Source organism: Pantherophis guttatus, chromosome 7 (assembly GCF_059756535.1).
Source record: "Pantherophis guttatus breed Tessera chromosome 7, ASM5975653v1, whole genome shotgun sequence".
NCBI classification, from domain to species: domain Eukaryota; kingdom Metazoa; phylum Chordata; class Lepidosauria; order Squamata; family Colubridae; genus Pantherophis; species Pantherophis guttatus.
Window position 1 is genome coordinate 19,041,792 of NC_142069.1, and position 27,464 is coordinate 19,069,255.

Consider the following 27,464-nt stretch of genomic DNA (forward strand, 5'->3'; position numbering starts at 1 on the left):
TATAGCTGACCCTGTACTATTCCTACACCATTCACATTACCATCTGTGCTTTCTTTTGCCTCAGTCATTCTACCTCTATTTCCAGGTTATTTTTATTATATTTATATATTTTGTTATTTTCTCCAGATCTTTCTCTTCTATTCTGCTGTCTCCAGGTATTGCAATGTCCAATGTTCAGATTTTTTAAAAAAATCTTTCTTATTAAGAATTGTTACAACTGGAGTGTTGTGATTGTGGTAGTCATATATTCAGCCAGATGTTTAGACTGGATTTGGCATTTTTATCCACCTATCAAATTCTTCCCAAGGATCTAGGATAGACAGATTTTAATTTTTTAATTAAACATTAAATTAAAGTTTTAATTATCTTGCATGCTGCCTTAGTGTCAACAACAGCTCACAACACAACACAATCAACGAAAGGAGTTTCAGTCAAATCAGATTAGGTGCTTTATACTAAATTGATTCTTTACAATGGTAGTTACAAATTCACATCTCCTAATCCAAAGAAGAATCCAAATTCACATCTCCTAATCCAAAGAAGAATGGTGTAGGTAGGCTTAAGCTAGAAACCAGCTAGTGTAAATTCTACTTTGGCCTTAGGCATGAAGTCAGTTGGGTGATTTTGGGCCAGGATCTCTTATCTCAACTCTAGAAATTTCTGAAAATATTGGCAATCAACTGCAAGGACTTGTCCAGTTGCTAGGAATCAATCCTGACTTGAAGACACAAAATTAATTTAAAGAATGGAATTAAGAGAAAGGGTAGGAAGAGACAGAATGACAAAGTTAAATCCTACTAGAATCATAGTAACCACGGGGTGTATTCTTCTACATTTCCCAGCCTCTTAACTTTTCGTTTTAAGGCTGTTGACCTCTAATTTATGACAAAGGCCAGGCTCAGGCAAAAAGAGGAAGCAGAGGGTGGGCTAGAAACTTAAAAGGCTGGTACAAGGTTCTTTCATCTTTTGAATTCTTCCCATCTCTTCCTTTTATCCCTGCTTTGAATTCCACCTTCCATCACACCTTCCATCACAATGGATCCATTCCCTTTATTCTTTATTTGTAAATAATCTATGTTTCTGAAGGCTTTAATTCTATAGTTTGAAGTTTTTTTTTCCTTTTTATGACCCTTGAATATTCATTGCTAAGCTAAACTCCTTATTATTAACCCTTCGAACTTAATGGTTTTAACTAGCATGTTCATTGCTAACCTGCCTAACATTTTCAACTGGTATTTTAGGTAGCACCAAATGCATCTTCAGGGTATCCCTAATTATCAATTTCCTCACAAAGCCATAGAGAGGAAACTTATGGCAGGAATGATAAAGGTGGACCCATATATATGCTAATATACAATATATGATAAAAAAAAAAACATCTAATACACCATTTATATGTGACCCAGAAGTACCTCCTTCGTATCCTTACCCAGGCCCACTGCTGACATACACAGCACCCTTGTGCAGAATTCCACTTTGTGTAATCTCCCATGCCCCCTCCCCAAGTTATAAAGCATCAAAAAATTTTAAAAAGTTAAAAAGTCCCCTTCCATGTCCTCCTCCTCTTTTTATATAACTGTGTCATTTAGCTTTTGATATTTTTGTTTTTAAAAATGCAACTGGTGCCACCAGTCATGTGGTACTCTTATATGGTGCACAATCTCCATACCATTTTGTGGCAGACCTGTTCCCAACATGCCTCTAACACAGGCAAAGATCTACAGCAGAGGTGGGGAACGATGCCCCCATTATGACTTGTGGATTTCAACTCCCAGAATTTGTGAGCCAGGCTGAAGAATTCTGGGAGTTGAAGTCCACAGGTCATAAAAGGGCCGTAGTTCCCCACCCCTGATCTACAGTAATTCTGGAGCTCTGTAGTAAAATACTTGTTATTCTAGTTAAAGAGAGGATGGGACAATTAAGGTCCTTTCACTGGCTCTGCAGTTTTCATAACTCCTGCTCTGGCCATGGAACACAACAACAAGCCAGCCAACTTTCCCACAGACCTGCCATATGTTCAGTATTTTCACATGCAGCTTGTATATATATATATATATGCCTTTCAGGCAACAGCTAGATAATTGTTTTAGCGGAGTTTGATTATTCAAGGGAGTGAAAATTTCAGAGCTTGGGTTTAATCAAGAATGCAAGAACGCACTCCCACCCTTCATTCTTTTATTGCAGCTGCCCCTGTGTATCATAATAATAATGTTCTAGCAGTCATAATTATAGCTAAGAAAGGCTGAATTTGATTGCACTATGTAGTTCAAACAAGAAGACATTATAAAGGTGTCCTGGTTGATATTTGATAGCTAACGGGAATGTGATTATGGCTTATGTATGCCCCGTTCATTACAGTATACAGAAAAAAACTTGAAAAGAGCGTGGCATCAGATAAAAGTAGGGAATCTTATTTGCACATGGAATTCACCAAAGTAGATGGATAGGAAAACTAGAAACATCTGCATTCTGGTTTTAGGCAATTAATTCTGCTGGGAAATGAAAAACAGTATTCCTTATCAAACCTATTTCCATTTCCTTAAAGTATTCCTTTGTTTCCGTGATTCCTTGTTTTCTATTTAATATACCTTGTCTTTTTCTGTGTCTGTTTCATCATTATTTTAGATCAACCACGTTTGGATAATATGCACTGAACTAATTCAATGAGCATTGTATATGCACAGAATCATTCCAGAGGCGGTACAATTTTATGTGAATCCTATTCCAAATCTGGAAATAATTTCCCCTCAAGGGAAGGGGAAGGAATTCAAGGATATTATTTGATTTAATCTATTTAACAAACTAACTAATTAATCACACTTTACCTCTTGGTGCCACTGCTTTGAGCTGTTTACTAAGGTCTGCTTATATTTTTGTGTCCTTTAGTCAAGTCTGAGAAGTTACATTCCATAATAAGAAATATGTTGTAAGCATTTGTGATACTACAAATTATTTTTTCACGTATTTTCTTCAAATCTTTTTATCTTGCATGTGGCAAAGTGCATGATGTTCCCAATTGCAGTGATTTCAACCAGAGCAAAGAAGCTTTTGATTCATAAAGCATTCCGCATAAAACTGCTGTTGCACTGTCTCCACAATTTTTTAAATATTTATTGAAATCTTTTAGGAATTCCAGAAATGAACATTACATGATGATATACACATTATGGTCACAGACCAGCAAATTAAGCAGTTGACATGCTCAAAGAATAAAAAACAAAGTGCGTGAAACCATGACAAAAAGAAGAAAGTATATACATTCTTTAACATTTTCAAAGCTATCAATGCATATATTTAGAAGGTTTTTTCTGAAAGGCTTAATGAGAGCTCTATGTGTAGCCTGTTGTTTCTTAACCCCATTTGAGCAAATTATATTGAGTTATTTATTTGTGGCTCTAGATATAACGGTATATTTATCAGAAAAACAGTTTCACATGAGGTTGCTCTCTTTTTCATCCTAAAATAATACAAATGTTAGCATTTGCAATTACAAAATAGTCAAATAGCCAGTTGTACCCATCTTTACAGGTGGAAAATAACCATACATTTTTTTAAAAAAACATTTGTATGGGAAGATCAAAAATGACAGATAAAAAACTTTGAGGAGCTGTGCTTACTTTTTCTCAAATCTGGATAATTGTTATAACTGCTATATAAATTGCTATATATCTGCTAGTAGCTATAGTGCTAAAACAGGGCCTCTGGAATCCAGAACTTGGTGTAAATGTAAACATAAACTTGGGGAAAATCTGTGGAGAGACCCCAGAATTGGTCAATTATAGACCAATGAGCATGAATGCAGCAGTTGGGTATTAGTTCAGTCATCAGGAGCTATGGCTTTTTTACAACCGGTAGACTTCAACTCCCAGAATTCCTGAATCAACATGGCTGGCAGGTCATGTCCGCAGGTCACAAAGTGGGCCATAGTTGCCCATTCCTGTTTTAGTTGGAGGTTGTGACTGAGAATAGAAAAAGAAGAATGAAGAAAAGAAGAAAGAAATGAAGAGGCAGGATTGTCTAGATCCTAGACCAGTGATGGCGAACCTTTTCGGCACCAAGTGCCCAAATTGGAATGCGTGTGCATATGTGTGGACGTGTGCGCACTGGAGCACCGGAAACTTGAAGACCAGCTGGCATGTGGCTGTTTTTGGCCATTTTTTGGCCGTTTTTCGGGCTTGTTTTGGCCTGAAAAATGGCCTGAGTTTTGGCTGTTTTCAGGCTGTTTTCAGGTACTCTGGCACCTGCGAAGACCAGCTGGCTGACGGACATGTGTGCGCCGGAAACCAGAAGAGCAGCTGGCAATGGCGCGCGTGCCCACAGAGAGGGCTCTGCGTGCCACCTCTGGCACGCATGCCATAGGTTCACCATCACAGTCCTAAACAATCTCCTAGACTCTAGGAGAAACCCTAATCGTTCCCCGATATTTTGTGAGAATGCACTGCAACATTGCAGCTGTAACATACTGATTCCAATCTTCCTTGCAGACCCTCTCTACCTTGCCACAAAATGTCAGGTTTCCGCACCATGTAGTTTTAAAGGTTTCATTAAAACAAATTGCAATTGGATAGAAAGCGTTTCGTCTGCATTGAGCAGATTTACATTCATTTCTGAAATTGTGCTCACATCTGAATGGTGATCCGTTTGGCACACGCACCGTTGCAGTGAGAGCTGCAAAGAAACAACTGTCACATACACAATGAACGTACTTTCTCTTTTTAACTATCTAGATTTTTTTTGCTGTAAAGTGTTACTGTCTCACTTAGTCGGATTGTGTCCGCAGTTACTGTAATTTTGCAGAACATCCTGCCATTTTGAGAAATATTCAAAAGCTGCAGGGTAAGCCTTGAGGTAAGATGAATGTAGTTCAAAAAATTCAGAGACAAGCTCCCCTCAAAATGCTCTCTTCTGGAAAATGCTGCTCCCATCCTCTTAGCATGATTACCCTTATTCCCATCACCTAAAGGTTACCCACACCTACCGGTGTATTACTGAATTTATTATGGGAACAATTTTGGAGTTGTCTTTAAATTTTGGTCCTTAGACATTGTAAAAATATAGTAAACAAGAGCAGCAAGCTATCTCTTTCTTCAGAGTTATGTTCTGCAAAATGATACCTTGACAGTTTTTTTCCTGTTGAATCTTAAATTTACATGCTATGTATTTAAATGAGCAGGTACAGTACACTAATTTAAGTGTTGCCCATTATTTCTATGTTCTGTATGACTGAAGGAAAGAAAGTGGGGAAAATGTTACTATTTCTGTCTTTCTGTGTCTGCTACTTCACTAACCTGCTGGCTAATCTTTCAGCTGATTTAGTGAGGAATGACTAAAGTATTTTTGCAGAATATCTCATTCAGTATTTAAAAAAATTAAGCGTAGAATCCCATGTTGTAATCTGCATTCAGTGTCAACATATGCGTTGTTTAGTCTATTACAGTGTTTCTCAATTATAACAACTTCAAGGCACACAGCTTTAACTCTCAGAATTTCTCAGCCGGCATGGGAGTTGAAATCCACATATCTTGAAGTAGGCAAGATTGAGAAACACTGGTCTATGATATTGTTTAATTGTAACATAAGAACATTTGTATATATTAAATGTAAGAGTTGAATGCTTGTTTTCTTGCTTCTGAGCAAGCCAGAATGTCAGCTGTTCTGTAGGGGAGTTACACAAACACTACAGCTTCCCAACAGATGCCGTCCCATTTTTACTAGAATTTACAGTGCAAAATCCAAGATTCAAAAATATGTGTTTGTTAAAATTGGACCCCTTTTCGTACAATGGTAAGGAGACAAAAGTCTCCAAAAAGTCCATGGTGATGCTTACAAATAGGATGTGAAGGCAAAAATCTTCTTCATTCTTTAAATTCTAGGGCCTATTTCAATGATATAATGTCTTTGAATACAGAAACTCTATTTAAACACCGCATGATGTGTTTAATACCCTTTTTAAAGTTAGCTAAATCAATGAAAATTTCCACATCTTGAGGCCTGATAGGTATATATATGAAAAACTATTTTGCTTTTCCCAAATCTGCTTGAGATACTTAACCCAAATTTACCCTAGATTTTAACCATATTCTAAAATGTTAATAATAAGCACATCTATATTATTATATCAAGCATTAGCAGAATGTGATCCCACTTCTTGCTGTTATTTATAAATGAAGATTAGGTGGTTGCCCCATGGAGCAATAGCTAAAATGGAGTAAATACAGACAGATATATTCCTTATGAAATTGTTTAGTTCTGAAAGCAAATTGATAGAGGCACAAATAATATGCTGTAGTCTTATTCTGATACTTCTGATACAAGAGAATATTCTTTAAAATCTATTAAACAGATTTTAACACAATCTGCATAATTCAAATCTCCACATTTGTAGGAAAACAGAGATATGGATAACTTCAAAAGATACTTCGATATATATATATATATAATTATATATATATAATTTACTTATATATTTGGAACAAGAACAGTTTAATTCATGTTGATAGCAAATGAAATTTGAGAACCAATGCTCAATTCTACTGGTATCTCAAGATCAATTTAGAAAGTTTTGATTTGCATCACAGTTTTCAGCAGATTGGTGTATAGTCACTGTAGTCACTACTATCTCTAAGCATAAGAAAAAATTGTTTACTTCACAGACTTTGGATCTGCATATGTATGATACCGTGTTTTCCCAAAAATAAGACCCTGTCTTATATTTTTTTGAACTCTGAAATAAGCGCTTGGCCTTTTTGCCATGCGCTCAAAAGCCCGATTGGGCTTATTATCAGGGGAGGTCTTATTTTGGGGGGGGAACAGGGTACATTGATAATCACTATCTTGATGGTTCATTAATTACAAATTTATGTAGGACAAAATTTTCATTACTTACTAGCTTTGACTCCTAAGCCGAACATCATGTTCAAAAGAAGTATAAATATTTACATGCCAGATATTAGTGATACATCATAAAAGATAAGCTTTGTGGCCATGCTACTATTATGGTGACTGCTGTTAATGCAGTTTGGCTGCTAGTCAGGATTTTATTTATTTGATTCTTTGTTTATTCATTAAATTTAGAAACCACTCATCTCCTTCAATTGAAGGTGTTGTATTAGGTGGATTTTTGCCTTAATATGACTTGATATTTTAAGCAATAAACTGAGGTGACCATTGCTAGGTCTATCAAGAAACAGGAGGAAAAGTATCAACTGTTCATAAAACATTCAAATTTGCATCCTCAGGGACCTTTAGAAGTCATAGAAGCTGTACAGCTTAGCTGTAACAAACAAACAAAAATAGAAAGATAAGTAGACTATCCTGTTTATCCTTCCAGGTTAAGAGAAGACTGACTATGAGCAAACTAGTTAGATGATGAGAAGACACAGTGCAACCTTTCATTGTAAGCCTGAAGTCTTTCTCGTGTTTGTGCATCACATGTGGCCTTAATGCATGATGACTTAGTCATGCAACCTGATCTTGACATCCAACTATATAGGATAGCAATCTGTGTGTTAGGAATGGAAATGAAGCAAGTGTAAAAGCATACAATATTTTACAGAACGTGCTTCAACGTATTTTCTTTGAATAGCATTATTAGATCATGTACTGTAATGACTTCCAGCATAATTGAGCTAAGTGTTAAAAACATTGCGAACGACATCACAGTTTGACTCTTAACTCTGTAAAAGAAAATAGGAATAATGCAGGAAGGAACTCTGACTTGTTCTGAGAAAGGATTTTGCACCTCCTCATCTCGGTCATTTTTCTTCTGCTGTGATCTCAGCATGTTATTAATTGTTAGTGCCAATATTTGCTGTGGTTTGGAGACATAAATAGCATCTGTTGGGATGCTTTGTTTGAGAGGGTTTTAATTATTCAAGATACAAGATTTAATGAAGAAGCAGATGAACCTAATCACCTGTCCTTCACCAAGAAGAACATAGTGGCATTTCCATCCGTTCTAATGAAGAAGTAGAATTATTGGGAAAAAATGATACATGGCAAATATGGGGAAAAACAGAAAGAAAATGGAATCCTGAACAATAGTCTTTTAGTGCTACTACAATGGAACATGGCGTGTGCTACTACTCCCTGATCCTTACTGTTAACGTTAAGGAACGTTGCTGCCATGCTGGTTAGACTGAACAAATAAATGTTCAGCAAATAGATATGGCTCATTTAAATTTCTTCAGATTCACACTTTCATGTGAGAAACTGGGCAGTGAAGATAAACTCCTAAAACCACTGGCTACTTAACAAATGCATGTCAGGCTGAAGTCAGAAGGTGATCCAAGGTACTTGATGTACAATGGAGCTATCTGTCAACATACGTATGGAGTGATTCCTTGGTTATCCCCCCAGAGCCACCTTGAGACACTGATGTGGATGAAATGTCAGGTATAAGATTTAAGATTTAAGCTGGTTTGCACAACACATTATAATATGGTTTGTCTGACTTTAGTTTTGCATGTTGTGTGAACCTGCCAATTATGGGTTATTGTAATTCCTTAATCCTTGATTAAAGTACAGTATCACATATGCAAGGGTGGGATTCAGCCGGTTCGGACCAGTTCGAGTGAACCAGTAGTTACGGCCAGCGGCTGGGCCCACCCACCCGCCCTGGCCCTATCCTGTCCTATACAATCGCCGTGTTTTTGACACAGCACGCATGAGCGCACTCACATTTTCAATTCTGGGTGAACCGGTTGTTAAATTATGTGAAGCCCACCTCTGCACATATGTGTGAACCCAGTTTATAAAATTATACACATACTCACTGGGTTCATATATTGTATTAAGACTTACTTTAGAACTTTTCACAATAAGGCAAAACCAAATACAACACATATTATTTTGTCCAGTGTGTCAATCCACAAAAGTGAAAGGATGAATTTGATGGAAGGTGCTGGGAAAATTAGGAACATCTTTAAATTACACACACGCACACTTACAAATCACACACCTATCACAAAGATGCACACACATAAATTATATACACACATATTTAAATTGCATACATTAAATTGTACACACACAAACGTTTATTAAACACAAGTACATAGTCCAATTCATTGTATTTTGATTCAACAAATTGGAGTAGTATGAAGTAGCTAGAAAATTACCCAGAATGTAAAACTTTAGCTTTGTTGACAGCAGAAATAAAGACACACCCATCTTTCAGGCATCGAGATATAATCCATGGAGGCAAGTTTTAATGCCTTTTGTATGTATACATGCCTTTCCTCTGGTTTGTGGGAGGGCGGAAATGGTTTCAAATTATACTGAACCAAAGTTAAAGAAACAGGGAACTTCAGACAAGTTTATAAGTGATAGGTTCTTAGAAGAAGAGGTCCATATTTTATTTATTAAATTTCTAGGCCACCTATCTCACTAGTAAAGCAATTCTGGGTGGCTTACAAGATAATTAAAATTTAAAAATCCTAAAAAAAAAAAAAGAATAAAAAAATTAAAAGTGAAGAACCAAGAAGATCGGCAGCCTGGGGGTGAGCATCTTCACCCATCAGCCACCCCCAAATGTAACACCAGAAGATGGCTTCCAGGCCTGACATCTGTCTTGGGACCCTAGGCCAAGCAGCAGATTAAAATTTTAGGCTGTTCCAGATGGGGTAGATCTCATCTCTGACAGGAGAACATTCCAGAATTTTTCCTTATTTGACAGCTGGGATCTAGGTTCCAAGATGCAGGTTGATGCTTATTCATAGGTTTCAAAATAACTTGGTGGCTCCATTGAAAAAAACACCCCATAACTTTAGCGATAATCCCTGGCATTATGAGAATGTAAGAATTCCACTACTTTGTCTTTAATATGTATTAATATATTATATGAAAGAGGATTATTGGTGTTTCATATATATATTCATATATAAATTCATCATTTGTATCAGTTTACAAATTCAAATAATCTTCCAGCAATCAAATTATAAGAAAATCCTAAAATCACGAAATCCTTTCTAAAAACCTTCTCACATCACTTGATGGAGTCCTAATATATATAAAATGCCACTATTTATATATTTTCTTAAAACACTGGAGCTTGCTTTTAAATGCTTCTTTAAAAAAAAAAAGTAGAAATAATCATAAATGAATTGCCTCTTGTACTCCATGTAGGTTATTCTCCAACTACTCTAGAACTTATTGAGATAAAGGTGGTTGAACACATCCATCTAAATTCTTGAATGCAATTATACTTTTTAAAGTAACCAGCAAGATTTTTTCTGAGGGAAATTCTCCCATTTCCCTTAACTGAGCACTGAGTTCAGACAATGAAACATTTTTATCATTTTAAATGTGCCGTGTTTTTTTCCCCAGGCATTCAGTATATAATTATAAGTACAGTTACAAATCTTAAATGACTTTTCTCAAGAGAATTATTCACCTTTTTTCCTTAAGGTCATTTAAAACTCCACTGCATCCTATTTTACCATCATAATTTGCTTTAACAGGCATACCACATATTTACCATTGGAGGGCAGTGTAGATCTTCACAGAATATGACAGTGTTCAGATATGCTTAAAATATATATATATTTATGGCTAACTGAGATATTGGATTAGGAACCTGGAACCTGGAAGAAATTGATAGCCTGATTCAAGTATAGTTGAAATTAATCCCAGTCCCTTTGCCCCTAATATAATCATGGTGTTTTTTTTTTCCAATCCAAATATAGCCATTTTTCTACTAGATTTTGCAACGAGTAGCAAAACCAGTTTCTAAACTGAAGTCACTACCCAAATGATCATAGTCAAGGAGCAATCTTCTTTTCCTTCTGTATCCCATACCTATTTGAGGACCCCAAAATATGACAAGAGTAGACACCATTTAGATTAGCAAGTGATCTTTTGCGAATACACTGTGAACCTACCCAATGGTTTTAGGCTGTTAACTCAGATCAAGTCAGGGATACTTTTAAAATAAGACTTTGAAACAATTGAGTGTTTCTGTCAGCATTTATCAATGCTTCAACCGTTAACCCTCTTGACTTAGAGCAGGCATTCCTCACTAAATCTCTTCCACCACCTGCCTTGTGTGTTTATTACTTACTAACCTTTTGTGTCATCTCTTTGTATATATGCCTAATTTATCAGTCTCTTGTAGATTGTCAGCAGCCTGCTGCCTCACTACCGCCACACGGCTCACAACTAAGCAGGAGGCAACGCTGTCAGACTGTCAGGTAATGTTCTGCTAAATCTCCTTTCTTCACCTTTTGGCTTTCTTTGCATGCTATAGTCGGTTTCTCATCACCCCACTTCCTTTGTATCTGTCATCCCCAACCCTAATTTCTACTCTGTCCTCCAACTGGCTGCTACCCGTATGTCTGGCAGACCCTTATCTGCCTTTAAAACAAACAAACAAACAGAAAAAGCAAATTAAAATTGAATCAAATTTAAACTTTTGTAATCGATGTGGAAAGATTCCCTGTATCCAAGCAGTTAATCGTATCTGCATGACTGCAGGAATCATGCAACAATATTAATATGTCATATTTAAAGAAGATAGTACCACTGGACAATAGATATAACATTGCAAAACTTAACCCATTTCTTCTGTAGATCTGCCTGCACCACTACCACAATCCCATGCAGATTATCAGATCCAAAGATTATAACAAACAAATTATAGGCAGTCATCAATTTATGACCAAATTGGGACCAGAATTTCTTTTTGCTAAGCAAAGTGAGTTGCACCCTATTTTATGAGCTTTTTTTTTTTTGCCACAGTTGTTAAATGAATCACTGCAGTTGTTAAATGAATCACATGGTCTTTAAGTGAATCTGGATTTCCCCAGGGACTTTGCTTAACAGTAGCCAACTAGAAAGGTCTCAAATGCTGATCACATGACCCTGGAATGCGGCAACTGTTGTAAATACATGCAGGTTGCCAAGCAACTGAATTTTGATCACATGATCGTGGGGATGCGAAGACCAGTCATCAGTCACTTTTTTCAGTGCCTTTGTAACTTTGAACAGTCGCTAGATGAATGGTTGTAAGTTGAGGACTACCTGTAAAGCTTAGGGCCCTAGGCAAAAGTGTTTTTTTTTAAAGAAACAAGCACTGCTAAGTAAGCAAATAGGAATCTTACAGGGATTAGATCCATGTTTCTCAACCTTGACCATTTTCAGATGTGTGGACTTCAACTCCCAGAATTCCACAGCAAGGCTGCCTGGAGAATTCTGGGAGTTGAAGTCCACAGATGTGACCAAAGTTGGTCAAAGTTGAGAAACACTGGATTAGATCATTAAATAAACGTTTAGTTTAAGAAACTATTTAAGTAGCATCTGTGGTGAATCTGGAACTGAGCTGAGTTGAGGAGTGAAAAAGTTGGCTAGCCTTGAATTGCTGATGGGGAAGAAAATGGCAGAAAAATTATCTTTTCAAAGTTTCTCAGGGTGTATCTAGCAGTTCTGTAGAAAATACATTTGTCTGGCAAGATTCCTATCAATAGGTAATAAATACCACTCTGATCAGCTCCTTGAGTCGCCTCTGACAGCATCTTTCAGATTTCGTATATTTTCTTCTTCCTTTATAGGAAGGGCTGTAACAGAATGGAAAAGGAGATGCTGTGCCAATAAAGGAGAATATTTGTAGCTCAGGGTTGAACTGTGTGGTCCTTGGTGCTCTCTGAGCTTGTTTGTTTCCTTGCAGATGTTTCATTACCCAAACATCAGGTAACATCATCAGCATGTCGGCAAAAAAACAACCAAGGATCCCTCAAGATGCTATGCGTGAGAAGGCTCTAAGTTCTAGGCTCATCCTTTCCCGATAGAGCTGAGCCAGTGAAATTGTGAAAAGCTATTGAGAGTCAGAACAGGTATGGTTTAGATTAGATGGACCAGTTTGAGGTGGTATTAGGCAGATTCCTATTTGCATAACACAAAGCAAACGTGGAAAGAGTCGGGTAGGGATTGCACCATGAGAAAGGATGTTGGCTTTTCCAGTTGCCCTGGCCAAAATAAAGAACTGATAAAAATCCTCAAGGGCTTGTTTGTTCCCAAATAACATGGGATGAAAAGATTAATCCAATTGCTTCTGTCCCCTCTGGGCTATAATTTTAACTGGAACTGGACTCCTTGTGACTGCTTTAAATTGGTAGGCACACCTAGATCCAGTGGTGGGATTCAAGTAATTTAACAACCGGTTCTCTGCCCTAATAATTTCTCCCAACAAACAGTTTGCCAAACTGCTCAGAAAGTTAACAACCGGTTCTACTGAAGTGGTGCAAACTGGCTGAATCCCACCACTGCCTAGATCGGAGCATGACATTTAAATGTACTACAGGTAGTAATCGACTTACAACAGTTCATTTAGTGACCGTTCAAAGTTACAAGGCCATTGAAAAATGTGACTTATGACCATTTTTCAAAGTTGCAACCTTCGCAGCCTCCCCATGATCGTGTGATCAAAATTCAGACGCTTGGCAACTGGTTTGTATTTATGACTGTTGCTGTGTCCCAAGGTCACGTGATCACCTTGTGTGACTTTCTGACAAGCAAAATCAGTGGGGAAGCCAGATTCACTTAACAACCGGGGTACTAACTTATCAACTGCAACGATTCACTTAACAACTGTGGCAGGAAAGGCCGTAAAAAGGGGAAAATCTCACTTAACAAATGTCTCACTTTTGGGTAATACGTTATCCTTTTGCCTAATAGATGCATGAGACAGATCTTTTTAAAATTCACGGAGAGTTCTGTAACTTACCTGCCGGACATAATTGGCTTGAAAGGAACACAGGTGCACCAACCTGTGAGTTAGAATGTTAGAATTAGTTAGAATGATCTGTTCCTGTTTACAACAGACCAAAAGGGAAGGAAGGCAAAGCCCAGTCCATTGGTTTCCACCCATCATTAATCTTAAGAAATAACCTCATGCCAGAAAAAAAAAATCTCCAATCTTTAGACAATAGACACTGTCCTTAGTGATCCATTAACTTCACTGCTTTATATATTTTCATAACAATTAAATTAGAAAGAATGCACTGATGATATTATCTAGTTTGGTAACGAAACGTCTCCAAGAAAACCACCAAGCTCAGAGAGCACCAAAGATTCCACAGATCAACCCTGAGTCACAAATATTTATTTCTATAAGCAAAAATAATTAATTTGTTAAATGTTCTAACAAATCATAAATTCTCTCTCTCTCTCTCTCTCTCTCTCTCTCTCTCTCTCTCTCTCTCTCTCTCTCTCTCTCTCTCTCTCTCTCCGTCTGTCTCTCCCTCCCTACCTCTCCCCCCTCTCTCTCTCACACACACAAATTAAACACTGCAGTCACAACAAACTCATTTTGTTTGGCAGAGCTTGCTAGGAGAATTACAATGGTACCCAAGGAAATGAATACCAGGCCAGAACTGTTCGATTCATGCCACAACATCAAGCATAATTCCACACATATTCAAACATGGAACGGTGGTATTATACAAAAATGGATTCTAGCTGAAAATTAAGGGGGGGGGGAAATCTAATAATATGGAACCAGTGACAGAAAAGTGGTGGGTTCCTCTTCACTGGATAAATTCAAACTGAAGCTGGAAAAGCCATCCGGGATAGTATTCCAGAGCAGGATTAAAATAAAAAATAAAAAAAATCATTATGTCAGAATGGGAAATTAGTATTGCTCTTCTCTATTTCCAGCTACCTGATCAGCTAATCAAAAAAGCCACAAATTTTGTAATCTAAAAATTCAGTTATCTTTATTCTTATTTATTAATTCAAATATTAAAAGTAAAAATAAGAATATGGTGTTTAGATGAGCTACACAGCAGTCTTCAATCTATTGTACTTATTTCTTAACACCATACTAATTTTTACCTAGAGATTATGGAAGTTGAAATTCAAAACATCCGGAATGCATTGGTTGAGAAATACTATAAGATGTATCTTCTAGTGTTCTCTCCCTGGCCAGAGTTTATGTTTCTTCTAACTTTGTAAATAAATGATACAAATTAGGTGCAACTTCAGGGTACAGTACTAGTTAAACATTTTATTGCTTACTCACTTTTATGAACTTGTTTTCAAAGATGCAGTGAAAATGATATTTTTTTTGTACATTCTCTAGTTAATGAGTTGGAAATCTTGTTTAGAAATACTTGGTTCTTTTCTAAGATAAAGTAGTCCCATCATAATCCTTGAAGGGAATTGGACTGATGCATTCCTTTCCTTTTGTAGTGAATCAGATTGTTTTGTGCAATGTTCTTGTTTAATGGTGGGATAGGAGATACTTTATGGATAGTGACTCTTAACTATTTCCATGCTTATACACCATTCCATAAATGGGATTGATTGATTATACCCCATTAAGTTGTTGTTGACTCTTGAAAACCACATAATTAGATTTTCTCCATTATGATCTGTCCCTAACCTGATTTTTTTTCAGGTCTTCCCATACATGTAAAATTCTAGAATACTTCAAAGGATTATCTTATTTATTTATTTATTTATTGGTTCGATTTATATGCCGCCCTTTTCCGGAGACTCAGGGCGGCTTACAATGCGTTAAGCAATAGCCTTCATAATTTTGTCTATACCTGCTTAGTAGGGCTTTCGGGGGCCCCCCAAGCGGTGTTCTTTTTTATACAAAGTCAGCTTATTGCCCCCACAAACCAGGTTCTCATTTTACCTACCTCGAAAGGATGGAAGGCTGAGTCAACTTTGAGCCTGGTGAGATTTGAACTTGCAGTAATTGCAGGCATCTGGTGTTACTTAACAGTGCTTTAGTCTGCTGCGCTACCAAGCTTTTGTTAGTGCATTTGCTTTGAAATGTGATTTTCTAGCATGAGCTATTTCCTGCAATTTTGCATGAATGCTCAGGGAAGTTTATTGCTCCAAACGTGGACAATATTGCTGCTTCCAAAATGTACCATACTTATTTATTAGATAAATGGCACTGATAGAACTCCAAGCATGATACTGAACTGCAGTCTCATTTGAGAATTTCAAAACAGTAGATTGTAAAACTGTGATGGCGAACCTATGGAACGCGTGCTGGAAGTGGCACACAGAGCCATCTCTCTGGGCATGCATGCTGTCGCCCGTTGCTCTTCTGGGTTCCGGTGCACTGGCTAGTTGGTCTTCACACGCGCATGCATGCCAGAAACCGGAAGACCAGGTGATCGGTGCACATGCACGTGTTGGAAACCGGAAGATCATCTTCCCGGCGCATGCATGCACACTGGGCGGCTGCTCTTCCAGGTTTTGGCACACATGGGCGAACACGCGCATGTTCCTGTTTCAGCACTTGGTGCTGAAAAGGTTCGCCAACACTTAGAATAGAATAACAGAGTTGGAAGGGAGGTCTTCTAGTCCAATCCCCTGCCCAGGCAGGAAACCCTACACCACTTCAGACAAATGGTTATCCAACATCTTAAAAACTTCCAGTGTTGGAGCATTCACAACTTCTGGAGGCAAGTTGTTCCACTGATTAATTGTTCTGTCAGGAAATTTCTCCCTTAGTTCTAAGTTGCTTCTCTCCTTGATTAGTTTTTCACCCATTGCTTCTTGTTCTACCCTCAGGTGCTTTGAAGAATAGTTTGACTCCCTCTTCTTTGTGGCAACCCCTGAGATCTTGGAACACTGCTATCATGTCTCCCCTAGTCCTTCTTTTCATTAAACTAGACATACCCAGTTCCTGCAACCGTTCTTCATATGTTTTAGCCTCCAGCCCCCTAATCATCTTTGTTGCTGTTCTCTGCACTCTTTCTAGAGTCTCCACATCTTTTTCACATCGTGGCGACCAAAACTGGATGCAGTATTCCAAGTGTGGCCTTACCAAGGCATTATAAAGTGGTATTAACACTTCACGTGACCTTGATTCTATCCCTCTGTTTATGCAGCCGAGAACTGTGTTGGCTTTTTTGGCAGCTGCTGCACACTGCTGGCTCATATCTAAATGGTTGTCCACTAGACAACCATTTTTGTGATGTCCACTGTTGTAAGACATCCTATTGCTTGGCAAATGCTTTTTATTTTTATCTGCACAATAGCTATATGATTGTATTCCATAATTAAACTTCCAGAATCTTAGCTGTTATATAGGCTCAATCTGAGTCAGTCACCAGACCAAAGGTTTATTCTTCCAAGCTTTTAGGCTCGTGATGGAGCCCAATCTCAGAAAACTTCTCTCTCCAGAATGTGTGCACTGTGCTGTTCTACACATTGTATTTATATGGTGCCTGGTTGTATATGGCTTTTTAGCTGTTATGTTTATTATTTCAAGATATTTGTTCAAAATATTCTAAGGAACTACAAACTAGGTTTTTTAGCCTATCTTGGATATGATATGACCTACTGAGAGAAGACTATGTTCCTTCAAAATAACTTTTGCTTCAATAAGGAATGGGCAGAGCCTCTTTCAATTGTTCGGCGAGATGGCTATTGCTCTGGAGTCACTCACCAAGTAGCTAAAATATTAAACATTGATGGACATTTCATCACTGTAATTCCATCCTTTAACACTGTATATCTGTATTTGAGAAAACCATATTTCTGCACATTGCACGGTTGTTAAGGGACAAAAATGTACGTTGTGGGAAAAACTGGAAGATGCATTTTGAAAAGAATTTTATTTTGCACTGTAAAATTGTTAATTGGTTATGTTGTTCTTGATAACTATCCTAAATTTTTATCTTCATCCAGTTGATTTAGATTATCCATTAGATCATCCTTAGATAGCCATTAGATCATCCTTTTATCATTTGGACAAAAGCAAACTGTTACACTAATGCATTTTTAATTTTTCCTCTCTATTCCTTTAAACTTGCAACTTTATGGCATGATAATTTTAGCTCTGCTAATTGTTATGTTTGTGCTTTAAAAATATTAAATCAGTGGGAGCTTGCTCCAGACTGCTAGTTCTCTATTGATACTAGCTACTAAGAAGCAGCAATCTATTTCCATCCTCCAGTGATGGGCTAATCATAGAAAAATAATGGGCAGGGGTCTCACCTTGGGAAGAAACAAGGGTCAAATGCAGCCTGGGGATTGTTTACCTGAGTCTTAAAATGGTGTGATCCATGATGTCAACTGGTCTTTCTAATGGTTAGATTTCCTTGAAGCAAGTTTTGCTGCAATAGATCTATGTATTTGTATTGTTTTTACTATGTAAGCAAGAAAAGAAAAAGGAAAGACAAAGGAGGGAGAAAACAGTCCACAAAAATATGCTAAACAATATTTCAGATATATTATTGTCATGTTGCAGGATTAACATTTTGATGTTTTTCTGTAATAGAAAAAAAGAAATTAAGTTTTTAAACTCAGACATACAGTCTACACTCCAAAAATGCTCTAAATAGAAGTCCTGGTGGCAAAATGCTTGTTGAAATATAAAAGAGAGTTTGTCAGATCACTGGATTAATCATTGAGAATTTGTTTCATTTCAACTTTGTAGTGAAGATAGTTTTGTAGTCATAAATTATCTATTTCTGCAATCCTGTTAGTTCCTAACCCATTGATACACAGTTCAGAATTATAAAATTAGGCTTGGAAATCAATGAATTTTGCAGAACAAAATTAATATGTGACTTAATTGCTTCCAGAAGATATTCCTGCACCCATAAATGTCCTTCTGAAAAGCTATGCCCAATAAATCCAAAATAATGCGAATAATTTAAAATGCCTAGAAGTATAACATACAGATCTGAAGCAGACATTTCATTTCCATGCATCTTTGTACCTTTAACATCTAATTTAAAATGTTTTAATTGTCTCCAAAAATAAAAACGTTACAGCTATATTTTTTTGTGAAGAACACGCTAAATCTTTTAGGGTAGAGCAGGGTCTGAAGAGTTCTGCCCAAAATCTATACGTCAACAGGTGTTTCAAATAAAGCTATTGCCACTTCATAATTTTTGGCAATAAATGATTCTTGATTGCAATATATTGATAATAGATTTCAAAATTGTTGATACTCCTTGGAATTCTTGGAACAGCAAGAACAATAAAAACGCTTATTTACAAACAACTAATTTTGAATGTTTGGGCTAAGTGACGGGTGTCAAACTCGCTGTGTCATGTTGCCGTCACGTGATGTTTTGCACTGTTTTCCCCATTCGCAGAGATGGGGTGGGTGTGGCCTGTACATAATGCATCCAGCCTGCGGGTCGTCAGTTTGACATCCCTGGGCTAAGTCAACCTTCCCATCTATCCCAAGATGGTTTAAATTAAGTTTACAACATATAATTTCTTCTGGTTTCATTGTAAATATGGCGCTGATGGCTTGGTGTTTGTCTTCTACCATATTTTCCCGAAAATAAGACTCTGTCTTACATTTTTTGAACCCTGAAATAAGCGCTTGGCCTTATTTTCAGGGAGGTCTTATTATTTTGGGGCGCGTGGAGCAAGACAGGGCTCCTGTTGCCATCTTATCTGATTTCCAGCTCTGTCTCCCTAACCCTAACCAGAGGAAATGGCGGGGACCGGCTGCACATGCAGTTAAATATTTTCGGGAAGAGTTTATTTTCAGGGGGGTGCTTATTTTAGTGCATGCGCTCAAAAGCCCGATTGGGCTTATTATCTGGGGAGGTCTTATTTTCGGGGAAACAGGGTATGTGCACGTATGGTTACTTCCATATAATTTAAGAATTACAGCTATATGCAGAATAATTAAAATACCAGGAAGGTGCAGAGCATCAGCTGTCTCCATGAAAAGAGTTTTCTTCTTTGCACCTTTCTTACTTTGACGTGTATTTTAAATAGCTACTTTTTCATTCCAGTCCTGATGTAGCTCTTCCAGAAGAACAGCCACATTCCAGCTCTCAATATACCCCTCCTGTCAGCTGTCTACTTAAGCCTCCTCCTTAACATCATGCTTCATATGCAACCTAAGAGTTTGGGGGAAATCTCACCACATGGACTGAATTCGAGTTCTTACAGCAAAGGAACAGTTTGTATCGAGCATGACTGCCTTGTTGCTGCTGCTGAGTCCAAACACCATCTAAAGGAAGGCATGTGGAAACGCTTTAAAGCACAGTGCCCAGACTGCTGAAAAATCTTCAAGGTTCCTCTGTGTGCATCATCTGATCAAAACTACACAACGGAAGTCAGACTTGTTCCTTCCAGTTGTTTGGCTAGGACTACTAATGTGCTGGGAACCTAGACTCCTACCGAAGCAAAGCAAAGAAAGTATGCTACCAATCTTATTTTGCCCATTCAGCTCAAGCTACTGACTCCATATTTCTTTCTGTGGTTTAAATGGCATTATATATATTTTTTTTTCTGACATATTTGCACCAAAAAGTATGGTTATTAGAAATGATGCGTGGATGGGTTGTTCCACTTTTCTTTTTAAAGTAATACAGAGATAATTTACCTTTGAGATTTTGTTTTGTTCAGTTATGATTTGTTTTTATTTTTTTTAAATTTAAAAATGTATATATATATATATTATTTGGAGATAGCTCGCCTTGGGCAAAATGCAGCCTGGTGTTTTGTTTTATTGCACAACATTGTAGAAGATACATTGAAATGAATGTGTACTGGGGGGTGGGGGGGAATTGCAGAGGAAGTTGGGTGTGCCAAAATTGCATCAAATTAAATAGGCACACAGTGAAGCACTTAAATTGCATTGATTTCAAGAGAATTCTGGCATGCCTGATTTTCTCTGAACTGTGTCTTTTTGACTGGTGGTACAGAACTCTGCTGCACTGGTATTGTTTACACAGTTGTTTTATACAATACTGTATTAGCTGCTGGTTCCTTTATACCTTCAACCTGATTAAGCCTGAAAAAAGGGTTTTATTGAATAATATATGCATAATTATTTCCTTGTGCTTATTTTTGTGTTTCAGGGTATCGTTTTGTTTTAAGGATCTTTTCCTTTTTTTTTTTCTGGGCAAGCTAATGACTTGGTGCTTTTGTTTCAGTTTTACTGTTTGGTATCCAGACCAAAAAAAAAAAATCAAATGAACTTGAAGTAAACATACTGAATTTTATGATAATTGAAAAAAAATGCAGGATACGTTTCACTTTACTCCCAAATCCAGTATTATCAGACTAGGGCCTTCCTTTGGTAAAACCAAGTGGTGGTAGGATATCAGATGATCAAAATTAGTGCATTTACTGGGGAATTAAGCAAAGGAAGTGGGATTGATATGTTGGATTGAAGAACATAGGTTTAAATTCTTGCTTTAAGGGATTGTCTGAACTGTCAGCTGTTTTTATTCTAGCCCATTCCATAACAAATAACTCAGGTCAGGGTACACAGGTTGTTCCTGCATTGCTTGGCATTCTTCGTTCAAGAATTTTCCCAATAAATTTTGAGAAATGCTGGGTATGAAAGAAAATGAAGGATAATTACATTGTTTTGCACAATGCTCAGAAGCAAGATGGCTTACTTGCAAGATTTCAAGTTATTATTTTGGGCTTTCTGCTGGGTCTCTCAGTTATACTGTTAACCATTTTTCTCCTGTTAGTGGAATTCTTATTCTGAGTCAGATAGCCTTAATACATTATAATAAGGAACAGCGGAGTAGATCCAGGTCCCTTGGTTCCATCTCTGCAGTGGTGATATGAATTACAAGACAGAAATTGTAAGATATCTGGGGAAATTATCCATTCTGAAAGATATCAGATCAGCTGGAATAACTTGACATCATCCCCCCTGAATATTAAAGAAAATGACCCTTCTTAGAATAAATACCAAAAAGAGGAAGGAGGAAGGGGGGGGGATCCTCAGCCAAGGAAACCATGAAGTTTAAGTGGTCATCTTTGTGCCTAATAATAAGTATCATTGAAAAACAAGGTGCTAAAAACAGGACAAGCCTAATCAGCAATCGATTTAATGTGGAACAGCTGATGTTTTGCCAAGAAACAGTGGTTTAAGTTACCAATGAAATCCACAAACTTGAAAGCAACCACCAGTGTCCTAGTGACAAGTAGTGTGGTAGGGAATTGATTAGATGGAAATAACCATTGAGTTTAAATGACCTCTATGTGACAGTCCAAATCATATATAGCTCTGTTGCTAGAACCGTAGGAGCTAATGGCTCTCGTTTAATGTGTTTCCATGTTGCTTATCTTGTGCTATACTGAACATTTCAATGCTTCACTTCATATTCATATCTAGCGAGGGAATATTTCTGCAGCTCCTAGGGTTGCTGTTGCTAACTTTACATTGGGTTACATTGACCGTTAGCCGTCATGCAGACGTTTCTGGCTGAATTGAGTGTTCCTCAAGAGTGCCAGGAACTTCAACCATTCATCTCATTTTAACAGTCATTCTAAACTCAATAATGTTGTTTTTGAACTGGTGGGATCTCCATCCAGGAGTAGAAGTTGCAGCTAATGTGGGTGAACAATGAAAAGAGTCCTGTGGAGAGTTTCGTGGTGGTTTTGCTTGTGGATAATGTAAATTAATTGATGCATATTGTTTTGCAAGAGAGAAGCACATGATTTCTTAGCCAGTGAAATCAAAAGGCCTTAAAAGTGCTTAGAAATGATTGGATCATACCTTCGCTTTGATTTGTATTCTATTAACAAATGGTTTCAACTGACCTAATGTATACCTCAGAATATCTGTTAAATCAAACTGTCTGTGTAACTGAGCTGTGACTATATAGGTCTTACAACATATGCTATGCTACAGTGGCAAATCTCATTCTTGCCATTTTTGGTACTAATTTTGCAAAAAAAAAAAATTTAAATAATTTCAGGCTGCAGTCCTATGAATGCTGACTTCGGGAAAAGTTGTGCTGAACAGTAAATAAATAAATATGGAATTGCTTGGACATAAATTTCACTTACCGCTGTACAGATTGTGGGCTCATACCTGAGTAACTGTGCTAAAATTTCACATTTTTTAAAATATAGGTTATACTTCATAGCTGGAAACAACACCTCTATTATCTTAATGAAATGTCCACAGTATTCAAAATACTGGAATATACAGTACAGTCAGCCATGTCTCCCAAGCCTTTCTTTTTTAAATTTTGGTGAATAATTTTAAACATTTGAGTATCAAAAGTATGGGTCTAGTCCAGACACAGACAAGCATGCGTTTTCCCACTTAAATCTAAAAACAAATGAGAAAGAATGTACACAGTACATTCACAATACGAAGAATAATGAGGGGAGAGAGTCTGCTCTGTATTTTGCACATATGTGCACATATTTAAATTGGCTTAGCTGGACATGGAAACATCCAACATCAATCTTCACATTTAAGATGTGGTTTTTTGTACAGCTTCACTTTTTTTTCCTGTCTGTAGCAGTGGTGAATTTGTGTATTAAAAAAAAGAAACATCCAGATTTTTACTATATGTCAAGTGATGAATTGCTTAAAACTCAAGATCTAGAAATTCCTTAAACTAAATGAGAAAAATGACAGAATATTACAAAGAAAATAATGGTATTCAGAAGGCCTTTTAGTAAAAAAAAATCATAGTTATTCATTCTTTGGAAAGAACCTTTTAGCAATGAAAAAGTCCAAAAGGGAATGTTTTCTAAACACGATTATACTCTACCCAACCTTTTTTTGATTAATTGAATTTTACTGGAATTAATAACATAGGACTAAGCCTAACTGCACAACTGGAGAAGAGTGAATCTTTTATTGTTAGGGTCTAATATTATCCTTTTATCAGTAAAGCCAATAAAGCCTCAAGTTGTTATCTAATCTCTAACAAAGGTACATATGATTCTAAAATTGGTTCTTATATTTCATGATTTGTACAGCTATTCCATTTTGAATTATTTTTCCTTCGTTATGAAATATTTGTTTTAATGTTCCAAGTGCTGAGATGCTACATTAAAAGCACAGTGATTTCCCTCCTTATATCTTGTCTTAAAAATCGTGTTTCGTTCTTCAGCTTTTTCTCCAGTTTTCTATCTGTTAAAGCTACATGAGGCAGAATATTCAGAAATTTTCTGGAATTTTACTTTTTTTTTTTTTTTTTTTGAATAATCCTGTGTGTAAAATTTTAAAAAAGCAATTAATTGCATTGGCCTCAGGGCAGAATGCATCTGAATATGCAATATAATAAAAAGCTTGCATGACATAATTTCATATACCCTTTTCAATCATCTATAAACTAGAGGATTTTTATTTCATGAAGATTCCTCTTTCCCTTTGGAAATGCAAGGCCAGTATAACTTCATCAAGAGCCATATTACCTAAGACTTCCGTCTATTTTAATTTCCCTTGTACAGCTCTTGAAAATCCTCTCTATTAAATTTGAAGGCAACATGGTGATAACTGACAATATAGAAATGAGGGGGGGGGAAATGTGTATTACTGTGATTGTTATGTTAATTTGCTATAAGACTCTGGATGTATAGGGGCCTTGTTTTTCAGATAGCATCTTTACCTGAAAATATATCTGCTGCTCATTATTATGAGGCGGTGCGATGACTCAGCAATTAGGACACTGGGCTTGTCGGCTGGAAAGCCAACAGCCCAGGTTCGAGACCCGAGCATCGTGCAATGGGGTGAGCTCCCATCTTCGCCTAGCTCCTGCCTACCTAGCAGTTCGAAAGCATGCAAATGCGAGTAGATAAATAGGTACCACTTTGGTGGGGAGGAAATAATGCTCTGCGATCTCATGCTAGTCTTTGGACAGCACTGGGTCAACAGCCCTTGAAATGGAGATGACCACCAACCCCTATAGTCAGTTATGACTAAGGGAGTAAAGTCCGCAGGGACTCCTTTCCTTTCCACTATTATGCACTAAAAAACAGCAGTGGCAGTTTTTATATTTTGCAACATAAATAATTTGTTTTGTTGAAACTTTGACTTCATTATTAAAACTGTTTTGAAATTTGTCACAAGTGTTTGATACAAGTGGAATAATTCTGCTAACCAGCTATGTGAGTTTGGTGAGGGCGAGAAATAAAAATAATCTAGCTTTTAAAACTTTATTGATGGATATGGCTTTGTGTACCATGTCTCTGAATAAATACAAATGCACCTCACTAGTTTTGGATCTTGTGTTTCAAACCTTTTGGTTTGACTGTTAAAGGATTAATTCATCTGATCCTTTGTTCAAAATACTTTAAATCCTGATGTTTTGTGACTTTTGTAATCTCTGAATGTTTCCCTTTGCATGAATGTTTCCTTAACTAATCAACCACAAAAAAAAATGTCTTGTGTTATATTCCAAATGGTTTTGAAATGCCGGTGAAGTTTGTGTTAAACATGATTGTATACTTACATCTGCCTGCTGTAAAGGTTGGCTATTTCTAAACGGAACTGAAACTGTTATAAAATTTTGAGGTTGAATGATTATTTCTAGATGGTGAAGACAATAGATGTGCTCAACGATTTAAAGACTGAATGTTAGGAATTCTTGTGTTGCAACCACTGGTTTTAAGGAAAGTATATTGACTAATTCTCAATTCCAGAACCATGTGATTATGAAACCTCTAAAATAATTACCATGTTAAACCCTCTTCCATTCTAGTCTTTATATCTCTAGACAATCCTAGATGAATTGTTCTGAGAGACAGTCATATGCTTGTACATGTTTGATATAATTCAGCTTGAACGGTTGGAAATTAAGACACTCCAGAACAGAATAAATTAAATTAGGAACTTATGACTCTTACTTACATCATTATGTCCAATTAAAATTATGATGTAATGCATAATTATCCCACTAAATAAATGGGCCATCTTTTGTTCACTGAACTGTGCTGTCCCTGCTTTAATGAGTTCCTACATATTCATGAACTAGCTCTCTGCCAACAAAGAAAGGGAAGGAACATCTATGCAAAATCCATGGGACATCAGAATTCACAATATATTTGCAATACCTCACTAGATTATTTTATGTAACCAGAAAAATATATAGCATATATTTAATTGCTGGATTTTTCAGCTGATAGACCGATAAATCAAGCAGGGCTCTCCAACCTTGGCAACTTTAAGCCTGGCGGACTTCAACTCCCAGAATGCCACAGCCAACGGAATTGAAGTCCGCCAGGCTTAGAATTGCCAAGGTTGGAGACCCCTGGTTTACAGAGTCAGCATATTACCCCAACAATCTGGGCCCTCATATATTCTTAACTGGTGAATTACAGAGCAATCAGCAAACATGGAAAAATATGGACATATAAAGCAAGACATTAAAATGTTAAACTGCACCCATTCAAAATCAGTGAGAGTTTATGTATCAAAAGGATTGGAGTGAAAAACTGACTCTATCATCAGTAATTGGTGAACTGCTGACAAGGCAGGTCCCACCTCCAAGGGCAGAGAATTCCTGCTGAGTCTGCAAAAACTGAGAAGGTTCTTCGAAGGTAAATATTTCTGGGACCTTACCTGCTGGTGTTATTATATGAGAGGTGATGGTGATGGATACTTGACATTTATAAGGCCATTTAGAACCTTACAAATAAAAAAAGGTACTATTATGAGTACTTTAATTCAAAATATTTCAGATTACTAAAGTATATGGCTTATTTTATGCCACAAGATTGTAGATTTGCATTTAAAAGGAACAGAATGGGATGGAAACAGAAAAATAAAATAGTGATGGTTATTAGGTTAGCTATGGATCAGTGTATTCGGAAAACTGAATTATTTGAATAGAACAAATCATTGTGTTCAATGTAATTTAAAACCAAATAAAGCCACAGCCGATGCATTCACACAATATGCTAAGCCTGTGTTAATGTTAACTTTGGATAGCTTTCATTTAACATGTATGAAACCAACAGTTTTGTTAGTTTATGATTCAGTAGCCTCATTCCATAACCATCTTAACTCACAACTAATGAATCTTCCCCTTATCATAAAGACAAACAATGCATGTATCTATACTTATTGTTTTAGTTGATGTAGATGAAATTATGTCACACCATGTTTCTGTCTACTCTGGAAGGCAGGAAACTCTCCAAGAATTGTTCAAGTATGAATATTATACCAAAGATTTCAGGTAAGGAACGAGTTCTAAACAAGGGTTTGTGAAGACAGAATCTATATTTAAAATAAGAAGAAAGCCAATAATGGGGGAAAACACTATGAGACCGGGGTTGGGAAAATGAATTATTATCTTTTATTTGGGTGTGTCCCACAAAAGTTTAACAGGTTGAAGCATTATTAGAATGCTAGCAATAACCTGGTAGCACAGTCATTATGTGCATATTTCAGGTAAACTCTGCTTCAATCCTGAGGAAGCGTAAAATTAATTCAGCCTTCCATCTTTCGGAAGTCGGTAAAATAAGGACTCCGACTGTTGGGGGCGATATGCAAATAATGCCGACATTGTACACCACCCAGAGTGTGCTGTAAAAATGCTATGGGACAGTATATAAGGCAACATGTTATTGTTGTTACTATTCTAATAAATTTCCTAAATTAAAAAACCAGTAATCCATCCCAAGGGACGTGGTGGCTCAGTAGCTAAGATGCTGAGCTTGTTGATCAAAAGGTTGGCAGTTCAGTGGTTCGAATCCCTAGTGCCGCATAACAGGGTGAGCTCCCATTACTAGTCCCAGCTTCTGCCAACCTAGCAGTT

General features: G+C 37.0%; 1 protein-coding gene across 9 annotated transcripts in view; it reads left to right on the top strand.

Moving 5' to 3' along the window:
• BICD1 (BICD cargo adaptor 1) overlaps positions 1 to 25,633 on the top strand; it is a 128,383-nt gene extending 102,750 nt beyond the window's left edge. For 4 of the 9 annotated variants that reach the window (XM_034402859.3, XM_034402861.3, XM_060694499.2 and 1 more), the window contains 2 exons: positions 11,114 to 11,189; positions 19,725 to 25,633. In XM_034402859.3, coding sequence (XP_034258750.1) covers positions 11,114 to 11,189; positions 19,725 to 19,812 — 164 coding nt within the window. In that variant the 3' untranslated portion in view covers positions 19,813 to 25,633. Of the gene's footprint in view, positions 1 to 11,103; positions 11,190 to 19,724 lie in introns of all 9 variants that reach the window. The other 5 variants (XM_034402862.3, XM_034402863.3, XM_034402864.3 and 2 more) reach the window with 3 other exon arrangements.
• The last annotated feature ends 1,831 nt before the right edge of the window (positions 25,634 to 27,464 follow it).